Source organism: Epinephelus moara, chromosome 6 (genome assembly GCF_006386435.1).
Source record: "Epinephelus moara isolate mb chromosome 6, YSFRI_EMoa_1.0, whole genome shotgun sequence".
NCBI classification, from domain to species: Eukaryota; Metazoa; Chordata; class Actinopteri; order Perciformes; family Serranidae; genus Epinephelus; species Epinephelus moara.
In genome coordinates this window covers 30,005,576-30,033,490 of record NC_065511.1, presented here as the reverse complement: position 1 = coordinate 30,033,490, position 27,915 = coordinate 30,005,576, and the positions used below count along the sequence as shown (strand labels likewise).

The following is a 27,915-nucleotide window of genomic DNA, read 5'->3' as shown; positions in this document are numbered from 1 at the left end:
CCAAAAAAGTCAATGGAAGGAGAGCCTACTGTTTTTGTGACTTCATAAAGAAATATGAAGTAACTTTATTGAATAAATGCTTTTGGGAGATTTTAATACATTGTGATGACTCAATGTTCAGTTTGACATTCATTCAGTAATTTCAGGAGGTTTTAAGGTTGTCCTAATCATGATTGCACTTCATTTTACCACACACTGGAACATTATCTTGATTTATAACTTTTTGTTTATATGCATGAGCGCTGCAGAAAGAGCATATTTTGAGCAATTCTTTTTTTTGTATTGTATTGTTTGACTTTGTGTAGAGATTTGTTTCATCAACATCTTTACATCACGTCATGAATTACTCTAAATTTCAATTCTCCTGCATAGTCTTGTTGATCCAGTCCATGTAGTTAGCAACTTTGGTATAAAATCCATATTTCCCTGGGCGTCCGCAGCCAACCCCCCAGCTGACAATCCCAGCAGCCCAGAACTGTCCGTTGTCTCTCAGGGCGAAGGGGCCTCCACCGTCACCGGCGCAGGCATCCTTCCCACCTTCAGGAACTCCAGCACAAAACATGTTATCTGACAGACTTGGTGAGCTGATTGAATTACTGCATGTCTCCTGATCCACCACAGGGAGTTGCACGTACCTCAGCTTACCCACTGGAGTCCCTTGGCCCATACGGCCAAAGCCTGACATCAGTCTGAAAAAAATTGAAAACAGGAATAAGCAAAAAAGAATCTCCTGTACGGAGGCTCAACAAGATTCACATATTGGCACAACAAGGAAAAGAAGAAGAGCAAATTGCAAGAAGAAATAATCAAGTGGTTGAAAAAAGATAAAGTAAATAAATAAGATTATATGAAATGGATTACAGCATTATAAATGAGAATTATCTGTTGTTTCTTTACCCCATCTCTCCAGTCATGTATGTGGCACCCTCTGCTGGCAAACATATTGGCATAATGGATGAGTTGAATGTGATTGGGTCTTGAAGTTTGATCAAGCCAATGTCATTGTTGAAGTTGGAGCTGTTGTATTCAGGGTGAACATGGATTGAATCAGCAGACACGGGAGAGCGCAACAGGGTTTCAATATCAGTAAGTCCCATGTAAATCTGCAAATCAACAACACAGAAAAAAAGAAATGTCAATTCAAAAACATGGAGGCAATGGGCATGTAGATAACACCTAAAGTAGACCACTTACCTGTACAGTCTTGTTTGAAAGTGGTTTTCCATTATGTTTTAATAGGGCATGAGCTGCAGTCATAATCCAGCGGTCTGCAATCACCATGCCTCCTCCTCTTGGTCCATCTGCACTCAACATCACTTGCCAGGGGATGGTGTTTTCTGGAGCCCTACTGCCTCCCATGACCCTCTGATAAGTAGAGATGAGTTTTGTGGGGTGGCCACAGACTGGATAAGACAGACATAAATTAGGTTCACACGGACACATACAGTACGTTCATGTTTTAATTCAAGCATCCTAGATTAAGTTTCACAAAGTGTCAGTACCAGGTATACATGTTAGAGTGACATCATTGTGGTTGGATGTCCACTTTCCGTCTGCTTCACAGGTGAAAGTGACTGAAAACCAGAGGGAAGAAGATAATGGCATTTATTTTCAATTAAGCTACATCAAAAATTGAAATACTATTTAATAATATTTTTTTCAATTATACACAATTATCTCACCATTTCTGCCCCCAGTAAGAGTGTAAAATGGTTCATTACAGTGATACTAAACAACAGAATGGTACTGATTCTGAGAGCCAGACAGGTAGGTCACCCCTCCATTCAGCAGAGGTTCAGGTTCTCCACAATCAATTACTGCAGAGGAACAAAACAAGAACATGTTAACATTTTACCAGTAAAGGAAAAAACATCAAACCATCATCACAGCCTGCATGCTCCGTCACAAGATACATAGATGTAGTAACAGTAACAAAACAGCATTTCTCTCTTATTTTTAAATTTGAAAAAGTCTCATCTTAAGCTAAATGACACAAGATCCTGTTGTTATTGTTATAACATTATGTATAGAGACAGATCTTGGAGCTGCTTGATGATTGAATAACCCCTAGGACAAGATGACAGCAGCCATGGCGAGTTTACTTATTGATTCTTCAAAAGTTTTGATGCTCCCAGTTCCAGCTCAAAGGTTATGTTTATTTATATTAATCATACTGACCAAAATGCCTGGAAATGCACCATGTTAGTTAAGTTTTATTGTAGAATTTCTCTTGGAGGTTAGAGGATATGATGCATTGTAGAGAAGACACAAGTGTCCAGAAAAGTCCTACCTATTGTCTCGTAAGTAGCAGAGAAGCCGATGTGCTGTTGGAGCTCTGGAGTGGAGTCACTTGTTTTGAATATCAGGGTCAGTGTGCTGCCTGGAGAAAGGATCGGCTCTTTACCTGGGTGATCATTTGAATTTTCCTGGCCACAAAACTTCCCCAAGACCTTTCCATCATGGAGAACCTGAAAAGAATAAAAGCAAAACAAACACTGTAAGACCACAGATCATGACAAAGCACTCCCTGACAAACTGTCAGGGCTTGTTTTACCTTTAGCTAAAATGTTTAGAGGTCTAGTGTGTGGGATTTATTAGCATCTAGCAGTGAGGTTCAGATTATAGCCACCTGAAACTTCTCCTGTGTGCAAAGTGTACAGGACAACTACAGTGACTGACACAAAAATGCAAAAATGTGAATGGCCGTATCAAGAGCCAGCGTTTGGTTGTTCTGTTCTGGGCTTCTGTAAAGCAACATGGCAGACTCTGTGGGAGAGACCTGCTCGGTATGTAAATGGGGGCACCAAACATGAAAAGTCCTTAAGACATGAAAAGGAGTCCAAGTCTGACCTGAGACTTAAGCCCTCATCCCACAAGTCCAAACAGCCACTTTGAGTTGAAATAATTGCCACTCTCTACCATCAGATTTACTGTTTATCAATTAGGAGTCACTGTTTCCAGTTCAAGATCTCACTTTCTGTAGGTCATCAACACTGCGATCAAAGTGAGGTAATAAATATTAGACTATTAAAATCTGTGCTGTGGATAATGTGAACACACTGATACATTGTTCTGAAAACTGTGTAATGACATAGCTCTGACCGTCAGAGAATCTTGATTGCAGCCTGAAGAAGCTTTAATATCCAGGTGTGTTAGTGACAGCTGGATCTGGTATCCTGCAGGAACCAAAAGGTCCCATTGCCTCAGCAGGTTGGGAGGGTAAGGCTGGGGATACTGAGGGGACTGGACCTCCCCTTGCATTACAGGCTCAGAGTTGAGCGGCTGCCAACACCCACTCACCCACAAACACAGAACCCTGGAATTGTGCATAAACAGAGAGCGTTGGCACAAAGGTATGAGTCCAAAGGTTGATACAAACAGTAAAAGAACAAAAAAGTGATATAGTCATTTGTCACTATTGCAAGAAAATAGTATTGCTATAGTTTTCGATATTGAAAATTTGATCACTTAATCAACCTTAAAAAAACTGCTCGTACAGTAGACAGTGCTGTGGTGTAGATCAACACTTGTAGTATGTACACTGCATTTTTTTTTCCAAAATAAACATTAACAAAATGAAAAATTCACTAAAACTTACAACATGAAGGTGAAAACATTTGTTATCATAGCTTACCATATAACACCATAGGTCCGTCTCATGTCTGCAGTTAGTTTATCTCTGTGTGACTGAAGCTTTAGGCGAAATGTCTCATGCTCAGATGAACCATTAATGTGACACAGGCTGTGGTTTGAAATATTTTGCAATGGAATTTAACCTCCAGGATTTGTTTGTCTTGGCAAAAATAAATGCAGGCATGAAGTGGAGGACAGCAGGATCAATAATGGCTCATTAACTCTGACTAACAGAACCATCAGAATGAGGAAAAACACAGTTTTTGAGAGGAAGAAATTTGCACTTGATCATTTTATTGTCAACAAGACTGTATAGCTTTTTGTGTCAATGCACACTAACACTGCACAAAGAGTGTATTTAGTTAAATAGTAAAATTAGCTGTTTTTTTTATTGTAACTTTCAGTTCTCCTGCATAGTCTTGTAAATCCAGTCCAGGTAGTTAGCAACTCTGGTATAGACTCCATATGTTCCTTGATTTCGGCAGCCAACCCCCCAGCTGACAATCCCAGCAGCCCAGAACCGTCCGTCATCTCTCAGGGCGAAGGGGCCTCCACTGTCACCGTGGCAGGAGTCCTTCCCACCTTCGGGGACTCCAGCACAGAACATGTTGTTTGTCAGATCTGGTACATTGTCCATGGTCTCCTTCAGTTTATTTACTGAATTACTGCATGTCTCCTGCTCCACCACAAGGAGGTGCACATACTTCAGATCATTTGTTAAAATCCGTTGATTGTCAGGCTCTGTAATGGTAAAGCCTGACACCAGTCTGAAAGAAAATGTAGAAGAGACAGTGACGTCAGTAGAAAAAGGCAAATCAGAGTCTCCAGATCCGGAGCTGGACAAGATTCACATGTTGGTGCAACAAGAGAGAGAGAGAAAGCAAAAAAATTCTTGAGTTCACAAAATAACTTTGAAGAACATAGAATAATATCAAACTGATTACAGCATTATGAAATGAAAACTCAGCAGATTCTTTACCCTATGGTGTCAGTGACGTATGTGGCTCCCTCTGCTGGCAAACATATTGGCATGACCGAAGAGTTGAATGTGATCGGGTCTTGCAGTTTGATCAAGGCAATGTCACTGTTGTAGTCTAAGAAGTCAGGGTTGTTGTATTCAGGGTGAATGTGGATTGAAGCAGCAGACACAGGAGAGCCCAGCAGGGTTTTAGCATTAATAGGACCCATGTAGATCTGCAAATCAACAGCATAGAAGGAAACACATGTTAATTCAAAAACATGGAGGCAACAAACACGCAGATAACAGTTGGGGTGCTTTTCATCATGCAAACGTGTCTCCTCACTTCCCCAATGGTGCACCGATTGACGTGTTGCTAAGGTCTGCTGTTTGAAATGGAGTTATGGGCTGTGTTTGAGGTGCACCACCCACCAGCATCATTCTGTCATTCTGTTGGGATTTTTCAACCTTTTGACTAAAAGTTGTGCACTTCAACACATTCTCACTCCAAACTTGTCACATATTGACGTTTGGTCATGGACTTTTCACGTCCACATCCAACATGCAAGGTACCCTGGGTGCGCTGGTTGTTGATGTTCGGGACACCGTGTCAAGTTCTGTCTGTTACATGCATTGTCTTCTTTCAAAATACACTTCCATTTTAACAGGAAATTCAAGGTTTACATACAGTCTCTTTCAAAATAATCACACTACGTTGGTAAAACACCACAAATTGATGTGTTTTTTTCTTTTAACAACAAACACACATGGTTAGGTTTAGAGAAAAAAGAACAGGATTTGGCTTTAGAATATTACAGGACGCGGACACCGCTTTATTGGGTGAAAGTTGGTGTTTGTTGGTAAACGGACACAACTACACAGAGAGATATTTAGTCAGGCTAAAATGCTACAAATATTGTTGAATTCAAAATAAGCTGACCAGCTGCTTACAATGATGTCACCTGTGCAAGCTTGGTGAGATGAAGTATAGTCATACATCATACTTTTTTTTTTAACTTTCAGCAGATGATTAAGTTATCTGTCGAAAAATATTTTGCATTATGTGTGATTATTCAACATTGTCAAGAAATGGCACAGAAATATATGAAATATAAAAATGCCAAAACACACTAGGGGGGGGCTTTGGGGGACTGGAAGTTCCTCAGTGGTAGCGGAGACGGAACAATTTTTGGGTCTCAGGAGGAGAGGAAGAGGAGGCATAAGACAGCATAATTAAAAGCACCCATGTAGTAGCACTATGGGTGGATCCAGGGGTGGGACCACAGGGGCTTTGGCCATATCTGAATTTTGCAAAGCTTTCAATTTACTGGTCCATCTACATCCTATAAATTTTGAATAGCTCCTGACATGCAGGGCCAAATTTTGAAAGATGTGCAAACTTCAGTATTTAAGCATATTATACTGAATATACAAGTGATATTGCTTATTCAGCTCTGTGTGTTGTGTCCGATAGACTATAATGACAATGGATTTACAGTTCTGGCTTCTCAATGTTCAGTGAAATGAAGCCATCTAGGGAAAAATGGGAGAGCAGTCACCATAGGCACAGGTATTAAAGGCACTGATACTTGTCCTTCCCAATAAAAAGTATTGTTTGCTGGTGGCTGACGTTTGTGTTCACCCTGACAAAGACAACTCTGCCTCTTATTAATTAGCCGTCACGTAAGTTTTGTGGTTATTTATATAAAAAGTCACCAAAATGCAGGAAATTAACTGGCTCATATTCAGATCTACACTACATATAACACCTGGTCATGGGTAGACCACTTACCTGTACAGTTTCTTTTGATATTGGTTTCCTGTCATGTGTTAGGGTATGAGCTGCAGTCATAATCCAGCGGTCTGCGATCACCATGCCTCCTGCTATTCTTCCATCTATATTCAGTAGCACATGCCAGGGGATTTTGCTGTCTGGACCTTCACTGCTTGCAATGGTCCGCTGATAAGTAGAGATGAGTTTTGTTGGCTGGCCACAGACTGGATGAGGCAGACATAAATTAGGTTCATATATACGTCATGTTTATGATAAAGTGACTCTGATTAGATATGACAGGGTTTCAGTACCAGATACACATGTTGGAGTAACATCGCTGTGGTTAGATCTCCACTTTCCATCTGCTTCACAGGTGAACGTGACTGAAAACCAGAGGTGACATTATGGCACCTTTTTTTTTTTAGGTAAGCCATATCAGATATAGAAATTTCATCAATGATATTTTTCTAATGATATACAAATATCTCACCATTTCTGCCCCCAGGTAGAGTGTAAAATGGTTCATTACAGTGATACTGAACAACAGAATGGTACTGATTCTGAGAGCCAGACAGGTAGGTCACCCCTCCATTCAGCAGAGGTTCAGGTTCTCCACAATCAACTACTGCAGATGAACAAAACAAGGACATGTCCATATTTTGCCAGTTAAAGAACAAAACATCACACCATCATCAGTTTGTAGCCTTGGTCACAAGACACATAGATGTAGTTAGATTAACAAAACACGTGTCTCTCTCTGTTCACCCCTCACCATGTGTGCTGTAGTCCAGGCTCCAGCCACGACTCAGGCCTTCAGCATCAGTGTGGTAGTCCAGTCTGACAGTGTTGGAGTTTGTAGCTATCAGACCTGGACTCTTTCCGCCACACAGTTTCATGGGCTCTCTGCCTGGAGTGCTCACCTACGAGGGGAGGAGTAGTAGAAAGTTAACTGATGTAAACCGAGGCAGACTCGCCTTTTTTATTGCCGTTGTTTCAAGGAAACCATTTGCCAATACCTGCAGCCAGTGATGAAGACACCTGGGACCTTGCTCAGTGTCCACATTATCTATGTGGAAGTTGTCAGTGAAGTTGAGAGTGATTGTGAAGCTGGGCTCCACAGAGATGATGTACTTGCAGGACAGAAAAGGAGGTGAGGGGTGAGGGTATGCTGGACTGGCCAGGTGTCCTTCACGCTTGTCGTATATACAACCATCACAGGATGCTGAACAATGGGAAAAACCAAGTATTATAGTAGCAAGAAAATATAAATCAGTAATTCTGCTCAAAATGAAGATTTTCTTTTACACAGACTCAGCAGCATTAATGCCACAGTATGACGAACAATAAGGTGCAGGCATGCATTCACTGTATAGGATACTCACACAGACATGTATGCTGGTCTAAATGTAGTTTGTAACCAGTGTAGCAGGAGCAGTGGTAAGACCCAGGGGTGTTGACGCAGATCTGAGTGCAGAGTGGACCTGATCCATCTCCAGGGTCTGATTGTGAACATTCATCTATGTCTGATAATGAGAAGGTCATTAAAGGGAAAACCTAACATAAGGTCATTTCTTTCATTTTATATTGTTGTTCGGTTTCGTTTTATATTTCCATTTGATGGAATGGTGCAGGCATTAACAAACAAAGAGTTTCAGGTTTGAATATTTCAATCATAATAAAGAACATGGAATAGATACATTCCTTTTTCTCTCACCACTTATCCCGTTAGGGGCTGCAGGGGGGCTGGAGCCTATCCCAGCTGACATTGGGTGAGAGACAGGGTACACCCTGGACAGGTCGCCAGACTATCACACACAGTACAGCTGACACATACAGTAGAGACAGACAACCATTCACACTCATATTCAAACCTACAGGCAATTTAGAGTCCCCAATTAACCTGCATGTCTTTGGACTGTGGGAGGAAGCTGGAGAACCCGGACAAAACCCACGCTGACACGGGGAGAACATGCAAACTCCGAAGAGAAGGGCTGGTTTGAACCCCCCTCCCCTGGGTTCGAACCAGGAACCCTCTTGCTGTGAGTGATGGAAGTGACCAGAATAGTCCTACCTATTGCCTTGTAGGTAGCTGAGAAGCCGATGTGTTGTTGGAGCTCCGGAGTGGAGTCATTTGTTTGAAATATGAGAGTCAGTGTGTTGCCTGGAGAAAGGATCGGCTCTTTGCCTGGGTGATCAGCTGAATTTTCCTGGCCACAAAACTTCCCTAAGACCTTTTGCTCATGTAGAACCTGAAAAGTATGAGACCATAAATCAGTACATGTGTAATGTGACAGTAGCACAAGTGGAGAAGAATCATAAAGTACGTGAGGTGACTCAGTAATCCGCATTACACTTCAATATTCACCTAAAGTCAGACAGCCACCCAGATGCTTGTAATACCAGACAAAATAAGGCCATAGCAGCAAAAGTTCTCAGCACTGAATTGAGAAATTGTGTGTTTCATTGCTAAAGAATTTAAGTTGTCATTTGTGAAGTAAAGAATCACCACCTTACAGTATGTTGGTGGAAGGTTTTGTGTGTCCCTGTGACCATGGCAGCTATGTTGTTGGGATCAGTAGCTTCCGGTAGGTACTCCCAAGGCAAATTGTTGACAGGGGAGGGGCCAGAGCGATTCACAGATCCCAGATTTAAAAACACACTTGCGGCCACCCATAAATCCTAGTGTTCCAATACCCTCATACAAATACCCATGTGTGGTACAACTTAGTACAAGACAGAATACACAATAAGCATACTGGCCAGATCCCAAAGCCACTATCAAATGCCTCACACAGGGAGGAGAATGTCTGGTTCAGGGACCTCAAGATTACCACTCTGCTCTTTGCAGATGATGTGGTTCTGTTGGTTTTATTGGACAGTGACCTCCAATACGCACTGAAGCAGTATGAAGCAGTCAGGAAAAGAGTCAGCACCTCCAAGATTAAGGCCATGGTTCTCTCCCAAAAAAGGTGGATTGCTGCCTTGGGGTTGGGAGTGAGTTGCTGCCCCAGGGGAAGAAGTGTAAGTATCTCAGGGTTTTGATTATGGTTAAGGGCAAAATGGAGCATGAGATACGTGGATTGGTGCAGCAGGAAAGAAACACTTTCGATTTACCAGTCAATCTCAAACCCAAAAGAATGAGATTGCTGTTTTCCTCCACAGGGTGACTGGTTTCACCCTTAGAGACAGGGCAAGGAGCTCAGACAGCTGGAGGGAGTTCGGAGTGAAGCTGCTGTTCCTTCATGTTGAAAGAAGCCATATTGAGGTGGTTCAGGCATCTGACCAGGATGACTCCTGGACTTAGAATAGACGAATGGTCTATGTTTCACACCTGGGAAAGTTTTGTGATACATCTTTGCTATTTAAGTTACATAAGTTGCTTAAACAGTCAATTGTTTTTCTATTTGTGTTTCAAAATACATAAAAATCTGCATGTTCACAGCCTACAGCTATGTCAGCACATATGCTTATAGTATCAATCAAGATGACCAGACTAATGCACGACAAGAAGCGCCCTGTGATGATTTGTAGTTTGTAAAAGAAAGAAAGTTCTGGAGTTCCTGCTTCCATTTCAATACCTCAATATGTGCAGGTCATCAGCATTGATCTATTGCTTGGGATATTGTATAATGTTAGATTTCAATATGACTCTGACCGTCAGAGAGTCTTGATTGCAGCCTGAAGAAGCTTTAATATCCAGGTGTGTTATTGACAGCTGGATCTGGTAGCCCTCAGGTACCCAGATGTCCCATTGCGTCAGCAGGTTGGGAGGGTAAGGCCGGGGATACTGAGGAGACTGGAGTTCCCCTTGCATTACAGGCTCAGAGTTGGGCGGCTGCCAGCACTCAGACACTGACAAACACAGACACCTGGAATTGTGCATAAACAGAGAGAGTTGGCACGAAGGCGCTAGTCCAAGGTTGATGCAGACAAAAAGAACAAACACAGTTAACAACATTTTTTAACATTTGAAACTAAATACTGTTGCTTTAGTTTTCTTTATGGTACTTTAGTAGTAGTGCTTAAAAACTGCTCATAGACAGTGCTGTAGTGTAGTTTCACACTTATGGTATTAAAAAATAAAAAACAAAATAAAAAATGCAACATGAACATGAAGACATCTGTTAGCATAGCTTACCATATAACACAGTAGGTCCATCCCATGTCTACGTTTATCCCTTTGTGATTGCAGTTTTAGGCAAAATGTCTTGTGCTCAAATGAACCATTAATGTTACACAGGCTGTGGTTTAAAGTATTTTGCAATGGAATTTAACCTCCAGGATTTGTTTGTCTTGGCAAAAATAAATGCTGGTTTGAACTGTAGAAGAACCAGTCCAATAATGGCTTATGATCTTTAATTAATCAAACTAGAAGAATTACGAATGAAGACCCACAAAAGTAAATGGAGGGAGAGCCTTCTGTATTTGTGAGTTCCTAAAGAAATATTAAGTAACTTTATTGAAAAACAATGCTTTTGGGAGATTTAAAATTTCAGGAAGTTTAGAAATGGCTCTTATCAAGATAAGTACAAATTTGCATTTAAACATTTTATGAGCAACTAGAAGAATATCTTAATTCATAGCTTTTATTATTATCATTGCCCTATATCTCATAGGGCAAATTGTTGCCACTCACCATACATATCAACACTGAAGAAAGAGTATATTTAGAGCAAAATTGATTTTATTATCATTTTATTGTAGATTGTTTAAAATTACTCCAAATTTCATTTCTCCTGCATAGTCTTGTTGATCCAGTCCATATAGTTTGCAACTTTGGTGTAGAATCTGTATCTGCCCTGCTGTCCACAGTCAACCCCCCAGCTGACAATCCCAGTAGCCCAGAACTGTCCGTCGTCTCTCAGGGCGAAGGGGCCTCCACCGTCACCTAGGCAGGTGTCCTTCCCACCTTCAGGGACTCCAGCACAAAACATGTTATTTGTCAGTCTTGGTACATTTTCCCTTGTTTTCCTCATCTTACTGAGTGAATTACTGCAAGTCTTCTGATCCACCACAGGGAGGTGCACATACTTTAGCCTATTTGTCAGGCGTGGGGGGTAGATTGTCGTAATGCCAAAGCCTGACACCAGTCTGAAAATAAAGAAAAAAGTAGACGAGGCAGTAATGGTCAACTCAGCAATTCAGAGTCTGCAAGATTCACATGTTGGCACAACAAGGGGAAAAGGGCTAAAAGAAGAGTAAAAGGCAACATGAGATGATGAAGTTTAGAGAATGGCTTTGAAGTAAATCAATGTGAATTCTCAGTTGTTTCTTTACCCCATCTCTCCAGTCATGTATGTGGCACCCTCTGCTGGCAAACATATTGGCATAATGGATGAGTTGAATGTGAGTGGGTCTTGAAGTTTGATCAAGGCAATGTCGTTGTTGTAGTCTGAGCTGCTGAGGTTGTATTCAGGGTGAATGTGGATTGAAGCAGCAAACACACGAAAGCCCAACATAGTTTTCACGTCAGAATACCCCATGTAAATCTGCAAACAACAGTACAGAAGGAAATAAAAGTCAGTGGAGGCAATGGGCATGCAGATAACACCACAGTAACCCACTTACCTGTACAGTCTCGTGTGATACTGGTTTTCCATCATGTGTTAGGTCATGAGCTGCAGTCATAATCCAGCGGTCTGCAATCACCATGCCTCCTCCTCTTTTTGCATTTATAGTCAATAGCACTTGCCAGGGGATGCTATCGTGAGGGGCTTCCCTGCCTCCAATAATCCTTTGATAGGCAGTGATGAGTTTTGTGGGCTGGCCACAGACTGGATAGGACAGACATAAATAAGGTTCAAGCAGACTTCATGTTTGAATAAAAGTGACTTTGATTAAATACCACAGGGTTCAATACCAGGTATACAGGTTAGAATGACATCGTTGTGGTTGGATCTCCACTTTCTGTCTGCTTCACAGGTGAAAGTAACTGAAAACCAGAGAGAACAAGATAGGGAAAATTATTTTTAGTCAAACCATACCAGATATTTGAATTTTCATCAGTGATATTTTTCTAGTAATATACAAATATCTCACCACTTACGCCCCCAGTAAGAGTGTAAAATGGTTCATTACAGTGATACTGAAAAACAGACTGGTACTGATTCTGATAGCCAGACAGGTAGGTCACCCCTCCATTAAGCAGAGGTTCAGGTTCTCCACAATCAATTACTGCAGATGAACAAAACAAGGACATATTAATATGTTGCCAGTTAAAGAACAAGCATCAAACCATCATCTGCTTGTGCCCTTGGTCACAAGTCACACTGATGTAGTTACATTAACAAAACACGTTGTCTCTCTCTGTTTGCTGCTCACCATGTGTGCTGTAGTCCAGGCTCCAGCCACGACTCAGGCCCTCAACATCAGTGTGGTAGTCCAGTATGACCGTGTTGGAATATGTAGCTATCAGACCTGGACTCTTTCCACCACACAGCTTCATGGGTTCTCTGCCTGGAATGGTCACCTACGAGGGGAGGAGTTGCAGAAAAGGTTTAAACTGAGCCGTATCAGAGTAGCCTCAATAAAATAGAGAGCCTCTATTTTATTGTCATTTGCTGTAAGGAGAATCTTTGCCAATACCTGCAACCAGTGACGTAGACATCTGGGACCTTGCTCAGTGTCCATGTTATCTATGTGGAAGTTGTCGCTAAAGTTGAGAGTGATATTAAACCGGGGCTCCACCGTGATAATGTACTTGCAGGACAAGAAAGGAGGTGAGGGATGAGGGTATCTTGGACTGACCAGATGTCCCTCATGCTTGTCTGATATATGACCGCCACAGGAAACTGGACAAAAGGCAAAGGCAAGTATTATTGTAGCAAGAAGAAGAGATTCAGTCAGCATTAATGCCACGCTATAACTACTAACTGTGGATTGGATTCACCCTGAGATGCTAAAGACTCTCGACAATGTTGGGTTGTCTTGGTTGACATATGGAAGTTGGGGACAGTACCTGCAGAATGGCAAGCCAGGGTGGTGATTTTCATTCTTAGAAAGGGGTGGCAGAGGGTGTGCTCCAATTACCAGGGTATCACACTGCTCAGCCTCTCTGGAAAAGTTTACTCCAGGGTTTTGTAAAGATGGCCAAATCTAGGAGGAGCAATGCAAATTCTTTCATGATCATGTAACAGCGGGCAAGGTCCGCACCCTTGAAAGGTTTTTGGGGAGTTAATGGGAGTTTGCCCATTTAGTTTACATCTGTTTTGTGGACTTGGGGATAGCTTACTACCATGGTCCTTTCCTGTGGGGGTACTGTGGAAGTATTGGGTACCAGGGCAGTTGCTCTCTGCCATCTGGTACTTATATAACCTAAGTGAGAGCTATGTATGCATTCCCAGCAAGAAGACAAACTAATTTTCAGTGAGTGTTGGGCTCCACCAGGATTGTCCCTTGTCAAAGATTTCATTTGGAATTTTTATCAACAGGATGTCAAGGTGCAGATGGGGAGGAGAGTATCCTATCTGGGGACCTCAGAATTGCCTCTTTGCTCGTTGTTGCTTGTTTATGATGCAGTTCTGTGGCTTCATCAGACCGTGAACATGCACTGGAGCGGTTAGTAGTCAAGTGTGATGCAGCAGAGCTCAGAGACAGCACCTCCATGTCTGAGGCCATAGCTCTCTGCCAAAAAGCCTTTTACCAGTTGGGAGTGAGTTGCTGTCCCAGTGAAGGACTTCAAGTATCACAGGGTCTTGTTCAGTGGTGAGGGTTGAATAGAGATTGACAGGTGCACTGGTGTGGTGTACCAGACTGTTGTGGTGAAGACGAAGCTCAGCTTGAATGCAAAGATCTCCCATTATGTTTCAACCCTCACCTTTGGCCATAAGCTTTGTGTGGTGAGTGGCAAAAATGAGTGTCCTCCCCAGGGTGGCTGGGCTCATCCCTAGAGAAAGGGGAAGAAGCTCAGACCTCCAGAGGGAGCTTAGAGTATAGCAGGTGCCCCTTCGCATTGAAATGAGCCAGTTGAGGTGGTTCAGGATGCTTCATAGACTCCTTTCATTTTTAATATTATTTTATTGGGCATTTTCACCTTTATTGATAGGACAGCTGTAGATAGAGAGGAAAGGTAGAGGAAAAGGCGGTGACACGTTGCAAAGGGCTAAGGGTTGGAGTTGAACCTGGGCCGCTACAAAGCACTCAGCTTATGTGGGGTGCACATTCTACCTGGTGAGCTAGAGGTCATTGCTGACTCCTTACTTTGAGGTTTTCCTGGCACGTCCAAATGGTTAGAGACCCTGAGGTAGACCCAGAACACGCTGAAGAAATTATATACCTTATCTGGCTTGGGAATACCTCAGGATTCCCATGGGGAGCTGGAAAACATTGCTGGGGAGAGGGACATCTGAAGCACCTTGCTTAGCCTGCTGTCGCTGTGATCCAGGCCCGGATCAGTGGCAGAAAATGGATGGATGGATGGATGGATGGATGGATGTAATCACTGAGCTTCACATTATGACACACATGTAAAGTATATACAGTAGTGTATACAATGAGGCATGCACTTACTGTATACAGTACTCACTCAAACATGTGCGTTGGTCTGAATGAAGTTTGTATCCATGGTGGCAGGAGCAGTGGTAAGAACCGAGGGTGTTGACGCAGATCTGAGAGCAGAGTGGACCTGATCCATCTCCAGGATCGGATTGTGAGCACTCGTCTATGTCTGATATTGAGAAGGTCATTAAAGAAGAACCTAACCTAAAGTTCAATTAATATGCATTTATATTAGTTTAAATATGTCAAATCTTAAGTAGGGAAGATGGAAGTGACCAGAAAAGTCCTACCTATTGCCTTGGAGTTAGCAGAGAAGCCAATATGCTGTTGGAGCTCTGGAGTGGAGTTACTTGTTTGGAATATGAGAGTCAGTCTGTTGCCTGGAAAGTGCATCGTCTCTTTACCTGGGTGATCAGCTGAATTTTCCTGGCCACAAAACTTCCATAAGACCTTTCCATTATGGAGAACCTGAATGTGTAAAGAGTAAAATGGACATTGTGAGACCACAGATCATGATTAGGACTTCCGCAACCAGTTCCATTTAAGGTCAGTTAAGGCTAGATTATTTGCTGAAGTGACAGTAACACTGAATGCTAATCTATTGTAGGGCATTTAGCTAACATGTTGTACTACAGTACCACAAGTGGAGGAAAATCAAAAAGTCAAGGAAGTTACTTCCCCTCCCCTATACAACAATATTTACCTAAAGTTTGCTAACACTGGCTACCATTAGCCACCATATGCTTGTGGTCATCCCAGACCAAGTGAGGGCCTGTGCCCAAAAAGCATTTTCCTTTTTCTATTTTTCTTTGGCAGTAGCAGGGCACCGGGGAACACTTTATCCAAGCGCTTCCATAAAGAAACGCTCCCAGAGGGGCTACGTGTGGGTTTTGTTTCTGTGGCAATAGTATCTTGACATTAACGTTAGCTAGGTCGCTAATATTATGCTACATTAACAGAGGGTTGACAACAAGCTAACAATGCGTAGCTACAGTGACAAAAGCACTCACCAGCAACATTCAGTGCCCAGCCAGTCAACTGTCACAAATTGACTGTTTTGTCTTTGTTATGATGATTCTGACAGTCATATCACATAGCTAGAAAGTCGCTAAGAGCAGCGGTGACGACACCAGCGCCTTTCTGAAAAGTTCAGAGATTTTCAACTAGAAGTGCTTGGAGCGGCTGCACAAAAAAGCCAGAGCAAAAGTAGTTGGGTGGAAGAACCTAGGCCATGATGCGTTTTATTGCTTAAGATTTAAACTCCTTGTTTGTCAAAGGAAGAATCTGTCATTTCTTCTTTCAAATGTTATATAGTCTTGCTCTACGCAGAATTGAATTTCAGTGTTTGTGCATGAGGACAAGATGTTAATATAGTTGAACAGCCCATTTGAGGCACCAGACATCAAGTCTGAGTCAAGTCCTCACTGCATAAAAAGTCCAATTCTGACCTGAGACTCAAATTCTCAACAAGTCCAAACGGCAACTTTGAGTTAAAATAATTTCCTTTCCCCACCATCAAATTTACTGTACATCAGTCAGGATGACCAGACAGATACACAATAAGAATTGGCCTGCAATGATTTGTAGTTCATAAAAAAGGCATGCATGGAGTTCCTGTTTCCATTTCAAGACCGTAAATTGTGCAGGTCATTAACACTCAAGTTAAAGTGAACAGAAGGTTTCAATATCACTGACCGTCAGCGAATCTTGAATGCAGCCCGGAGAAGCTTTAATATCCAGATGTGTTATGGAAAGCTGGATCTGGTATCCCTCTGGAACACTGAGGTTCCATTTCTTCAGCAGGTTGGGAGGGTAAGGCTGAGGATACTGAGGGGACTGGAGTTCCCCATGTATTACAGACAGACACAAACACAGAGACCTGGAATTGTGCATCAATAGAAAGAGTTGAACTAAACTGTAAGTCCAAAGTTAATGCAAACAGAAAAAGAACAAACAAAGTGACACAGTATATTTAAACTTTTGCAACCAAAAAGTAGCCTATTGCTGCAGTTTTTTCTAGTGTACTTTGATAAATGTATCACATATAATCAACCTTAAAAACCTGCTTATAGACAGTGCTGTGGTGTAGTGCTAAACTTATAGTATGTCCAACTATCTATTGTCATTATGCCACCCCATTGTATGACTTTACATAGCATGCTGGTGTTAAAGGAAAAGAGATGAGACTGTTGTGACGTGTAACAAAACAACGTCAGGCATCAGGCAGTGCTGTCTGAACAGTAGCAATGGTATAACACAACACTAACAATCATTTACAGTCCCTGTTATGTAGTAAACGGCTAAGTTAACCTGCATGTCTCTAGGCTGTGGGAAGAAGCCAGAGAACCGCAGAGTAAACCCACCCCAATACATAAAGAACTTGCAAACTCCACACAGTAGGGCCCCAGCCATCCTGTAGTCTCTCCTTCCATTCACTAGCCACCTCTTATATTATGTTTATACTGCATTTTTTCAAGAGAGAAATCCATGACAAAGAAAAAAACACTAAAACATACACTAAAACATAAAGGTGAGAAGATTTCACTAAGCTTACCATATAACACAGTAGGTCCATCCCATGTCTACAATTAGTGAATCTCTGTGTGACTTAAGTTTTAAGCAAAATGTCTCATGCTCAGACGAACCATAAATGTGACACAGGCTGTGGTTTCTAGTACTTTGCAATGGAATTTAACCTTCAGGATTTGTTTGTTTTGGCAAAATAAATACAGGTATGAAGTGGTGAAAAACAGGGCTCAGTAACTCTGACTAACGCAACCAGAAGAATGAGGTATAAAACTGTTTTTTGTACAGTACAAGGTTCCAGGGTATGAGCACAGTGCACAGTACAGTAAAGACCAAAAAGAATCTCTTTTGTGAGTTCATGAAAAGACATTAAGTAACTAGTACTCACAGTATAAAGACATAGTTCACATTAATTAACAATGATAGGGAGTGATTAAAAAGAATCTGATTGCCCACTTAAACAGAGGTCTTCAAGAATACATAACAGGAAACACTATGGAAACAAAACAGAAATGGGAATTAGAAATGAATATTAAAAATACAAATGTGTTGGAGAAGACATGCAGAGAGGGTCACAAGCTAACAAGTCGCCCTACCTGGAGGAAGTCTGAATCAAAGACTAGAATGAGATTATTTAAGACTGCTCTCATGTTGGCAAGATACAGCAACACCTCTGAATTATGCTGGAGACAATGTGGACAAATGGCAACCATGGGATTGTCCCAAATTGGATAAGACATTAAGGTGGAGATTAAGCAAATCATAGGGGAAGACCTGCCTCTAGAGCCAGGGAGACACTCCAGATGATATAGACACTAAAAACCAGACATATCTTGGGGTGTTGCTGTAGATTGCAAAAAAATGATCACAGTTATATGGAGAAATATAAAGCCACCAACTGTCCAACAATGGAGGGAAAGATTGAGGAGTGTATATTTGATGGAAAGCATAACAGCCAAGCTCCAACTAAAGATTGATGTTTTCAACATTAAGTGGACGATTTATCTGAAATACAAACACGAAAAGGCAAATTTGAGTCTGTATGATGACACTTTATTCAAAAATACACTTTTGGGAGATTTTCAGTGACTTTATGACCAGTATTACATTTATTTCATAATTTTAGAGAGATTTTTAAATGGTTCTAATCATGATTGCACTTGATCATTTTACCGTACATTGGAACATTACCTTAATTCATAGTAGACACAATATGCAGAAAGAGTATATTTAGGGAAAAGTGTGTTCCCTTTTTATTTTGATGTAGATGTTTTCTTTCTTCAACATCTTCACATCATATTGTAATGAATTACTGTAAATTTTAATTCTCCTGCATAGTCGTGTTGATCCAGCCTACATAGTTAGCGACTCTGGTGTAGACTCCATATGTTCCTTGCTTTCCGCAGTCAACCCCCCAGCTGACGATCCCAGCAGCCCAGAACTGACCGTCATGTCTCAGGGCATAGGGGCCTCCACTGTCACCCTGGCAGGAGTCCTTTTTACCTTCAGGGACTCCAGCACAGAACATGTTATTTGTCAGATCTGGTACATTGTCCCGATTCCTCTTCAACAAAGCGACTGAATTACTGCATGTTACCTGCTCCACCACAGGGACCTGCACGTATTTCAGCTTATTTGTTAAAATCCGTCTGGTGTCAGTTTCTGTAATGCCAAAGCCTGACACCAGTCTGAAAAAAAAACAAAGAAAACAAAGAAGAGACAATTATGGTGAGCCCAGTAGAAAGAGGAAACATAATGCTTTATATTTCCATGCCAAAGTGACAACAGTGTTTGAAAGAAGAATCTGAAGTACTGGGTTACATAGCACATTATAACTATCATAACTTTAGCCAGTTATAAAGACTCAAAGAACTGCTCTGACATATAATAAATGCTTAATTTCTGAAATGGAATAATGCCAGTACTTCAGATTCTTCTTTCAAACACTGTCGTCACTTTGGCATGGAAGTATAAAGCATTATGAATGCTGAATTTATAATGCATTATGTAACCACTTATAATACTTTATAAACCTTGTTATAAGTTGTCATACATGATTATAAACATTTATAACGACGTTTATAAAGCCTTATAAATGCGTTATAATGTCTTATGAATGTGCTCATAATGCATTATAGACCTGACCTTTAAGTAAAGTGTTACCAATACATTAAAGAACATAGAATTTAATTATAAAGCATTATGAAATTAAATCCAGTAGTTGTTTCTTTACCCCATCTCTCCAGTCATGTATGTGGCTTCCTCTGCTGGCAAACATATTGGCATAATGGATGAGTTGAATGTGATCCGGTCTTGAAGTTTGATCAAGGCAATGTCATTGTTGTAGTCTAAGCCGTTGGGGTTGTTGTATTCAGGGTGAATGTGGATTGAAGCAGCATACACAGGAGAGCCCAACAGGGATTTAACATCAGTAAGTCCCATGTAAATCTGCAAATCAACAACATAGAAAAAAATAAATGGAAATTCAAAAACATGGAGGCAATGGACATGTAAGTAACACCTAAAATTGACCACTTACCCGTACAGTGTCTTTTGAAGCTGGATTTCCATCATGAACTAAATTATGAGCTGCAGTCATAATCCAGCGGTCTGCAATCACCATGCCTCCTCCCCTTCCTCCATCAACACTCAGCATCACTTGCCAGGGGATGGTGTTTTCTGGAGCTTCACTCCCTCCAATAATCCTTTGATAGCCAGTGAGGAGTTTTGTGGGCTGGCCACAGACTAGATGGGATACAGATGTACATGTTTTTATTAAGTTTCACAAAAGAGTTTCAGTAAAAGACAGAAAAGAGATTTAGATATTAATTAGGTTTTCCAGTGTTTTATTGTTGTAATAAAAAGCAATACCTGGTATGCATATTGGACTGATAACAATATCGTTGTTGGATCTCCACTTTCTGTCGGCCTCACAGGTGAACATAACTGCAGAGCAGAGAGATCAAGAAATAAAAATCAGTCAGTTATGTACAAATGCACTCCCGGGTGTGTCAGTGCACTGTGACATCACTGTTAAACTCGGTCTCACTCCCAACTAGTCAAATACCAATGCTTGGTCAGTGGCCCTCATGTCACATACCGACGCAAAGAGGCACCATTTTGTGGCAATACCAGATGCACCAGGACGCAGCAATTTTTGACGCTCTAAGGAACTGTCGTAGTATGAAGAGCAAGTACGCATTGTGTGGGCAGAAGTGGGGAGGTGAATGGGTCAAACAAACTTTGGACTTTGACTAGGTGGCTGCTGTTTGTGTCCTACAGTTATTTTTATAACATAGTGTGTTTGGATGTGTAACATATTTCGCTAGTGACATATGTCAGATGATGTATGTGATTTATGTCATATGACGTTTTATTATGTTTGCAACAAACGTACTTATTTCAAGCCAAATCATGATGGGTTTATTTCTAAACCTAACCACATGCTTTTGTTGCCTAAACCTGAGAAAACACCTAAAAACTTGGGTTTTTTTCTCATGTTCTAAGTTTATTTTGCAAAGAGAATATGTGCATGTAACGAGCAGAAACTGTACATATCTTATGAAAACAAAAGTTTATTTTGAAAAGACACAATGCATGTAACAAGCGTAATCTACAACGTGTCCTTGAGTGTCAAAAACTGACGCCAAAGGGGTACCTAGAGCAGTATAGTTTGATGGTAGGCCAGTGATCAAGCGTTGGTATTTGAGGAGTTCATTGAATTCTTTTCAAATATGTTTTGTATCAAATGTACACTGAACAAAAAATGTAAACAGAACACTTTTTTTGCTCCCAATATTCACAGGTTTAGGTTAAACATCTAAGACTTCTTTCATGCACTCGACATATTTTTGGCAAAATTTTGGTCACAGATTTGTTCAAATCCGTGTCGGTGAGCACTTCTCCTTTTCCAAGATCATCCATCCTCATGACAGGTGTGGCATATCAAGAGGCCAGTTGGATGTACTGCCAAATTCACTGCCAAAACAGTACTGGAGACAGCTTTTGGTACTGAAATGAGCATTCAATTCAAAGGTTACAGTTCTAGTGGACATCCCTGCATCCCTGTTCTTATTGCAACAACCCCAGGGCACACATCTGTAGTAATGATGCTGTTTAATCAGCATCCTGTCAGGTGGATGGATTATCTTGGAAAAGGAGAAGTGCTCACTAATGGGGATTTAAACAAATTTGCAACCAAAATTTGAGAGAAATATTTCTAGTGTGTTTGAAAAAACTTTAAGATCTTTAACCCAAACCTGTAAAAAAAATGGGAGCAAAAACAAAAGTATTGTGTTTAAATTTTTGTTCAGTATATTTCCAGGTTTCCACTGGTTTTCATTTATTAGCACACTCTTAAATATTGCTGACATTGTGTATTCATCATGTTAAACACCAAGTTTGCAAGACCTATTGCAAAATGTAGGGGAATGCAGCGGAAAAATCCATCTGCACTTAATGGAAAACAATGTCTGGTAGGAAATGTAGGAAAAACATAAAGCTATACATCACAGAATACAAAATGTTGATATCTTACCATTAATGCCACCAAGTAGAGTGTAAAATGGTCCATTACAGTGATACTGAACGACAGAAAGGTACTGATTGTCAAAGCCAGACAGGAAGGCCCATCCTCCATTCAGCAGAGGTTCAGGTTCTCCACAATCAATTACTGCAGATGAACAAAACAAGGACATGTTATTATTTTGCCAGTGAGACACAGGAAATGATCAAGCAGACATAATTTGGGGTTGAATCGCAATATAGTTTGCATTAATTTTACAATTTTCTTGAGTCAAAAGAAAACATACTGTGGCATTCTGGCAGAGGGAGGTGCCACTGTCCATTGTTTTGGCACATGGTAGAGAAACTGGTAATCTCCTCACCATCCTGACAAAGAAAAGATGAGAACCGGTAAAACATCAGAGTAATATTTGTTTTCATATTGCACACAGTGACAAATAAAGAAGCTTATTTATTAAGTTAGCAGTTCATCTAACCATCATCAGCTTGTATCCTTGGTCACAGCGCACAAAGATGTAGTCTCTGTAGAAATACTCAGTCAATATGGGAGTGACCCTGCCCATAGCTACATCACCAGGAATAGGACACTTCACTCCTGGAAACACCACAGACAAGCAGACATGTAATATCAACTGAAAATCTATAGTTAGTTGCAATCAGACAATATTGTAGAAAATGTATTTCATTTAGTGACAAAATTTCGACAATCCTCCTTGACTCATTTCCACTATCATTCCTCTTTCCCTCACTGTGTGTGCTATAGTCAAGACTCCAGCCGCGACTCTGGCCTTCATCATCAGTATGGTAGTCCAGTGTGACCGTGTTGGAGTTTGCAGCTATCAGACCTGGACTCTTGCCACCACACAGCTTGATGGGCTCTCTCTCTGGGATGGTCACCTTTTAATAGAGAAGTAGTGCACAGCTCATTATATAGCAAATTTCTTTAGCGCTCCGTTCCATCGATATATAGCTTGTCATTACCTCTAACCAGTGATGGAGACAGTTTGGGCCTTGCTCAGTGTCCACGCTCTCAATGTGGAAGTTGTCAGTGAAGTTGAGAGAGACAGTGAAGCCAGCTTCTACAGAAATGATGTACTGACAGGACACAGCATGAGGTGGGGGGTTTGGGTATCCTGGACTGAACAGATATCCCTCTGGCTCATCAAATATACCACCGCCGCAGGATACTGAGTGATTAGAAAAGAAACATTCAGGTTAGAAGTGGGGTTGTATGAGGTTCATATCCATAGTAAACGCTCTTGTCAACGCCACTAGACTCCATTGGCTTTTAATATTGTTGATTTCACTAAAATCTAATGGGCATGGATGTATTTGTTAAGCATGGATTTGTTCTAGCAGACTTGCTGCTCAGTTTCTTAGAGAGCTCCCTCAAAGATCAAAGCCTTTTTTGCCAAATATATTTATATACTGTAACTAGTTGTCATAAATGGGCAGTTCATTGACACAAGTGTCTTGACTGAAACAGATGTTTGGGGTAGTAATCACAACCGTTTGACTGAGCATTGTCTCCCCTGCTACACATCCTGGCCCCTCTAAAGCATATATGGGAAGTACACTATATATCTGCACAATACTCACACACGCAGCTGCGCTGGTCTGGGCGAAGCTCATAGCCGTGGTGACAGGAGCAGATGTACGAGCCAAGGGTGTTGAGGCAGATCTGAGAGCAGAGTGGACCTGAGCCATCGTCAGGTTCTGGCTCAGAGCACTCATCTCTGTCTGATAATGAGAGAGACGTTAAGTTAGTGGGAGGTGGTTCAGCCATGAAGAGTGAAGTGACAGAAGATTGATGAGTACTACCTATTGCCTGGTACTGAGCAGAGAAGCCCACATTCTGGTGGCGCTCTGGGTTGTTGTCGTCTGACTGAAATATGAGGGTGAGCGTGTTGCCTGGAGACAAGATGGGCTGGGTGCCTGGGTGATGCCCATCAGCCGAGTTCTCATGGCCACAAAACTTCCCCAGGATCTTCGCATCATAGAGAACCTGAGGGATCATATAAGGGGTCAAATCTGTATCATGGTGAGGAAGAGTAAGTGCGAGAATGATTTAATACACCATGCAGCACTCATCAGAAGCCAAATCTATTGCAGTGTTGCAGCTGAGTCACCGAACCTTGAGCAAAAGTCACTTCCCAAATCTTCTTTGTTTGGATTAAAGTCTGAGTCTCAAGTCTTTCTATTGCTTAAAGCTGCTCTAATCAATATTTTTATATTAACAATTGATGAAATGGCTAGGCATAATACTAAGGGGTGGTCCTGTTGACACACCCACAGAGAATTATCTGCTGACTCTGCAGTTCCCCTCAGCTCCACAAAGGTTTTTAAGTGTCTTTCGGCTCATTGTTTTGGTTCAAGGGCCCTGATACACCAAGCCAATGGTGAGTGTGTGTTGCCCTATTTTTTGCAGTCGGCCCTAGTTGCTGGCTTTTCGGCCGAGTCAGTATATTGAATCAACGGTGGGGCCAACAGAGCCCATCAGAGAGAGAAATCCCTCTGATTGGCTATTCAGCTCAGGTTGTGTTGTTAATGTGCTAACTAGCTGGCTAGTGTCTTTAGCCCCTCCTGTTGGTGATCCGGTTTCCTTTTTTTTTTTAATGACGAATATAGACTATCACCGCCTATTGGTATGAAAAGTAATTTCCTCTCACATGGGTGAAAGGTATGTACTAGTTGGCCGTTGCCTGTAGTCTCTGCAGTGTGTCCAAGAACAATGTTTTGGCCAAGACATAAATGACATCCAGATACTGGCTTTGTCGCCACTAGTTCTGTGATGTCAGTTTGGTGCGTCTGGGCCTTAATGGCATCAGCGTAGGTCTCAGCAGCTCTGGCAACCCATTGTGAGCTAACAAATCCAACTTAGCACCAAATGGCACAAACTGTTAGTGACTAATGAACTCAAGCTGCTTAAGAGGCAGATACTTCCATCAAGAGCTGGTGGAGATCAAAACCGAGCTAAAAGTAAAGTGAATATTGGACTAACATGTATCTGGTGGCCAAAAGCACAGCTAATTTGTCATATCTTCATAACTTTTTCAGATGATATCAGATGATGCCAATGTTGTGTTTCAGGCTCATTGCATTACATCCAAGTGGCGTTTGAGTGACACATCTATTCTGGGAAAAAGGAAGAAATATTCGTCCCCAGAAAGTCCCAAACAAAAAGTGGTTCTATTAGATATACCTAAAGGATAATAAGCTTGCCTTTTAATTAGCCAACTCCACCAAATTTGAGTTGACTGACCCATCATCATTACATCATTACATGAAAGATCGGATTCTCACTTAAAATAAAAAACAACCAAGCGGTACCAAAAGTGGAACTAATGCCATTGTTTAAGCTTTTGTAAGGATTGCCAAGCTGTGCACCAGGACTAATGAGGAGTAATAACAACATAGGCAAGCACTATTGTCAAGATAGACAGTGCTAGCGGGGCTGTTTTAAATCAACATGTCTTCTCAATATTGACATTGTAGTTTGTTTTTAGGTTACTCCATTCCACTCTTAAAACCCAAGCAAAACAGATATGTTGGCATGGAAGATATGTTGGTCTTTAGAGAGCAGTAAGGGAAAATCGAATCTCCCTCCCCAACTATTATTGGTTAGAGTGGACGCAAAGTCAGACTGAAGATGGAAACAGAACATAACGAGTTGGCAACTCTGTCTCATATCAGTCGGGAAATTAGCTATTTTGACTCCTATGATAGCCAATCAAGACACGCCTCCAAAAAAGCCTAAGCACATAACATGAGGCTGCTTCCTCGTGAGATTACTACCAACAAGAGACCACTGCAATGAGAAAAACAAAGGGCCTTTTACAATACCCATGATGCACTTTGTTATTCTGAGATACACCACAGCACATTTAGGCAACAACAGCAAAACGTGCAGATGTATGTAGGACTACGTAGTTGGCAGAGAAAGGGTACTACAGTAGGTCATCAATATTCAAGCCTGAGTCAAGTTGTCAAAACTCAAGTCACACTTTAGTTAAGAACTCAAACACTACAACACTGGTCTTTTGTTTGGGATTTCACATGTGTTGAAATATGGCTCTGACTGTGAGGGAGTCGTAATAGCAGCCTGCAGACGCTTCGATGTCCAGGTGTGTGAAGGTGAGCCGGATCTGGTAGCCCTCTGGCACACTGAGGTCCCACTGCTCCTGCAGGCTGGGAGAGTAAGGCTGGGGATAATTGGGGGACTGGACCGCCCCATGCATAACAGGCTCAGGTTCAGGCAGCCGCCAGCTCACACACGCTGACACATACAGAAACCTGGAGAGATGAAGAGACAGAGACAGTTCGATCTGTTTATCAGTTTGGGGGTCATCTGAGCTGCTGGTCCAAAGTTGATGCAAACAGAAAAAGAACAAACACAGTGACGCAATCAACACAACTGTTGCAACCATATAATGTTGTTGAGGTTTTATATATGGCATACTGAGACACAGATCACTCAGTCAAACTATACATGCTGCTCATCTGTAATACTGGACAGAAGGTAACATGCTAATATAAGAAGCAGCTCCACAATGATGGCATGTTTACAAAGTAAATTTTCAAAATCAAGCTAGACATTCATGACAAAAACTAATAAAGTACAATATACAAATGGGTTTAAAGTTCCATGCAAACTTACAAGACGATACAGTGAGTCCACCCCATCTTTGGATTAAATGCTGTATCCGTGAGTGAACGGAGCCGCTGCTGTAGGAGCAAATGTCTCACATTCAGGTGAAACATTAAAGTCACAAAGTCTTTCCTGTGTTTAGCAACTCACTGCGTTAATGCCAGGAATATGCCTTGTTTGTCTTGGCAAAATCAAATGAACACTTGATTTGGGATTGCAGAAAAACAGGATCGATGCTGGAAATAATCCCTCTAACATGGAAAATTAGAAAGCTCTTGTGAAGTAGACACCTCTGATAAAATGCAGACTCTAGTTTTTATATTATTATCTAATAGACAAGAAAGCTAGCCTGATTGTGTTATAAGCAGCTCCCAGCCACTGTATTTCAACCCTGGCTCATGAACGTCATTTCACCACTAGAGGGGGCGATTAGACTTTCTCAGCATCCTCAAATGCAGAAGACATTGCAGTTCACTTATGAGGCAGACATGTTGGTGAAGCAGCTGATCGAGGCAGCTGATTGCTGCTGCAGAGGAGCAACGTGAGCACATTTTACTTTCTGCCTACAAAGCAACATCAAATTAAAAAAATGTCACTGTGGTTGATCACACAGGACTTAAACTTACGGTCCTGCCTCTTTAGTATCATCTGGCCAGAGAAATACATAGAAAGACATACATAAATATAACAATAAATCATGAGACAAATAGATACAGGGCGTAATAAAAAAATGCTGGTTTGTGGTTTTCTATGAGTATTTATCACGTACAGCTCTTCCACTTTTTTTTAGTCCACATATCATATATATTAAGACAGCTGTTACTGTTGAAGTGCTTTGTGTTTATCATTTGGACAACAAAATAATTTATTTATATTAATAAAAATCATTTTGTTTTTTCCATACATTTGCTGCATTGTGATACACTGTATATCAATAGTTCAGTAAATGGTTTATCAGTATTATAGTGCTAATTTCAACCATGTCTCCTGGCAGTGATGTAAGGTATTGACAACGGGCCCCAGTGCACGCCATTATGTTGGGCATTAAAGCATGCTAGTTACTTGTTATGTGCCTTAACTAACTACTCTATTATCTTATCCTCACATGATCAAAAAGAGACTTTTAAATGTGATTTTTCCTTTTCTAAAGGTGGCTATCTAAATTACTCACAAGGGCCTGTTTTCTGCCTGACATATAGCTTGAGGACCCACTCTCTATGGGCCCCCCTCACTCATGGGCCCCAGTACAACTGCCCCACCTGCACTTTCTATATTTACGCCCCTGTCTCCAGGAACTATTAGTCACAAAGGTGTGGTAAACAGCTGAAATGTCTTTCCATACAAGGTGCTCTATGC

The 27,915-nt window shown here is 41.3% G+C and overlaps 3 protein-coding genes across 5 annotated transcripts; all 3 read right to left on the bottom strand.

Moving 5' to 3' along the window:
• Positions 1 to 28: 28 nt before the first annotated feature.
• LOC126392151 (complement C1r-B subcomponent-like) lies at positions 29 to 17,554 on the bottom strand. The gene is given in 11 exon segments (XM_050047391.1): positions 29 to 689; positions 898 to 1,103; positions 1,195 to 1,403; positions 1,503 to 1,574; positions 1,683 to 1,817; positions 12,687 to 12,834; positions 12,951 to 13,156; positions 14,890 to 15,030; positions 15,152 to 15,329; positions 16,557 to 16,740; positions 17,416 to 17,554. Coding segments are annotated over 11 exon segments (1,839 nt in total). The 5' UTR covers positions 17,442 to 17,554; the 3' UTR covers positions 29 to 355.
• On the bottom strand, positions 3,894 to 10,631 carry LOC126392147 (complement C1r subcomponent-like). 2 transcript variants are annotated; one of them, XM_050047382.1, is made up of 11 exons: positions 10,504 to 10,631; positions 10,021 to 10,234; positions 8,437 to 8,614; positions 7,748 to 7,888; positions 7,382 to 7,587; positions 7,138 to 7,285; positions 6,856 to 6,987; positions 6,677 to 6,748; positions 6,384 to 6,589; positions 4,613 to 4,827; positions 3,894 to 4,400 (listed from the first exon to the last, which is right to left on the bottom strand). In XM_050047382.1, exons 1-11 carry the CDS (start codon positions 10,527 to 10,529, stop codon positions 4,034 to 4,036), a joined length of 1,905 nt encoding a protein of 634 aa, XP_049903339.1. In that variant the 5' UTR covers positions 10,530 to 10,631; the 3' UTR covers positions 3,894 to 4,033. The 2 variants fall into 2 exon arrangements, with proteins under 2 accessions (XP_049903339.1, XP_049903338.1); XM_050047381.1 differs by having other exon boundaries at positions 6,856 to 6,990; positions 10,504 to 10,630.
• LOC126392137 (complement C1r-A subcomponent-like) lies at positions 11,044 to 26,923 on the bottom strand. 2 transcript variants are annotated; one of them, XM_050047362.1, is made up of 13 exons: positions 26,569 to 26,923; positions 25,991 to 26,204; positions 23,733 to 23,916; positions 23,511 to 23,651; positions 22,893 to 23,098; positions 22,661 to 22,808; positions 22,388 to 22,506; positions 22,199 to 22,277; positions 12,405 to 12,539; positions 12,226 to 12,297; positions 11,934 to 12,139; positions 11,643 to 11,854; positions 11,044 to 11,456 (listed from the first exon to the last, which is right to left on the bottom strand). In XM_050047362.1, exons 1-13 carry the CDS (start codon positions 26,670 to 26,672, stop codon positions 11,093 to 11,095), a joined length of 2,184 nt encoding a protein of 727 aa, XP_049903319.1. In that variant the 5' UTR covers positions 26,673 to 26,923; the 3' UTR covers positions 11,044 to 11,092. The 2 variants fall into 2 exon arrangements, with proteins under 2 accessions (XP_049903319.1, XP_049903318.1); XM_050047361.1 differs by lacking the exons at positions 11,044 to 11,456; positions 11,643 to 11,854; positions 11,934 to 12,139; positions 12,226 to 12,297; positions 12,405 to 12,539 and adding exons at positions 18,419 to 19,075; positions 19,621 to 19,835; positions 19,927 to 20,132; positions 20,259 to 20,333; positions 21,925 to 22,059 and having other exon boundaries at positions 26,569 to 26,906.
• Positions 26,924 to 27,915: the final 992 nt, after the last annotated feature.

Coding starts and splice junctions, on each gene's coding strand:
- LOC126392147 (XM_050047381.1), bottom strand. CDS start 10,529: ATGGGATGGACCTACTGTGTTATATG. Junction 7,286..7,381: donor GTCTTCATCACTGGCTGCAG/GTATTGGCAAAT, acceptor CTCCCCTCGTAG/GTGAGCACTCCAGGCAGAGA. Junction 6,749..6,855: donor TCTACCTGGGGGCAGAAATG/GTGAGATATTTG, acceptor TCTGGTTTTCAG/TCACGTTCACCTGTGAAGCA.
- LOC126392137 (XM_050047361.1), bottom strand. CDS start 26,672: ATGTTTCACCTGAATGTGAGACATTTGCTCCTACAGCAGCGGCTCCGT. Junction 22,278..22,387: donor AAGGATACAAGCTGATGATG/GTTAGATGAACT, acceptor TTTCTTTGTCAG/GATGGTGAGGAGATTACCAG. Junction 19,836..19,926: donor CTTCAAAAGACACTGTACGG/GTAAGTGGTCAA, acceptor GTTGATTTGCAG/ATTTACATGGGACTTACTGA.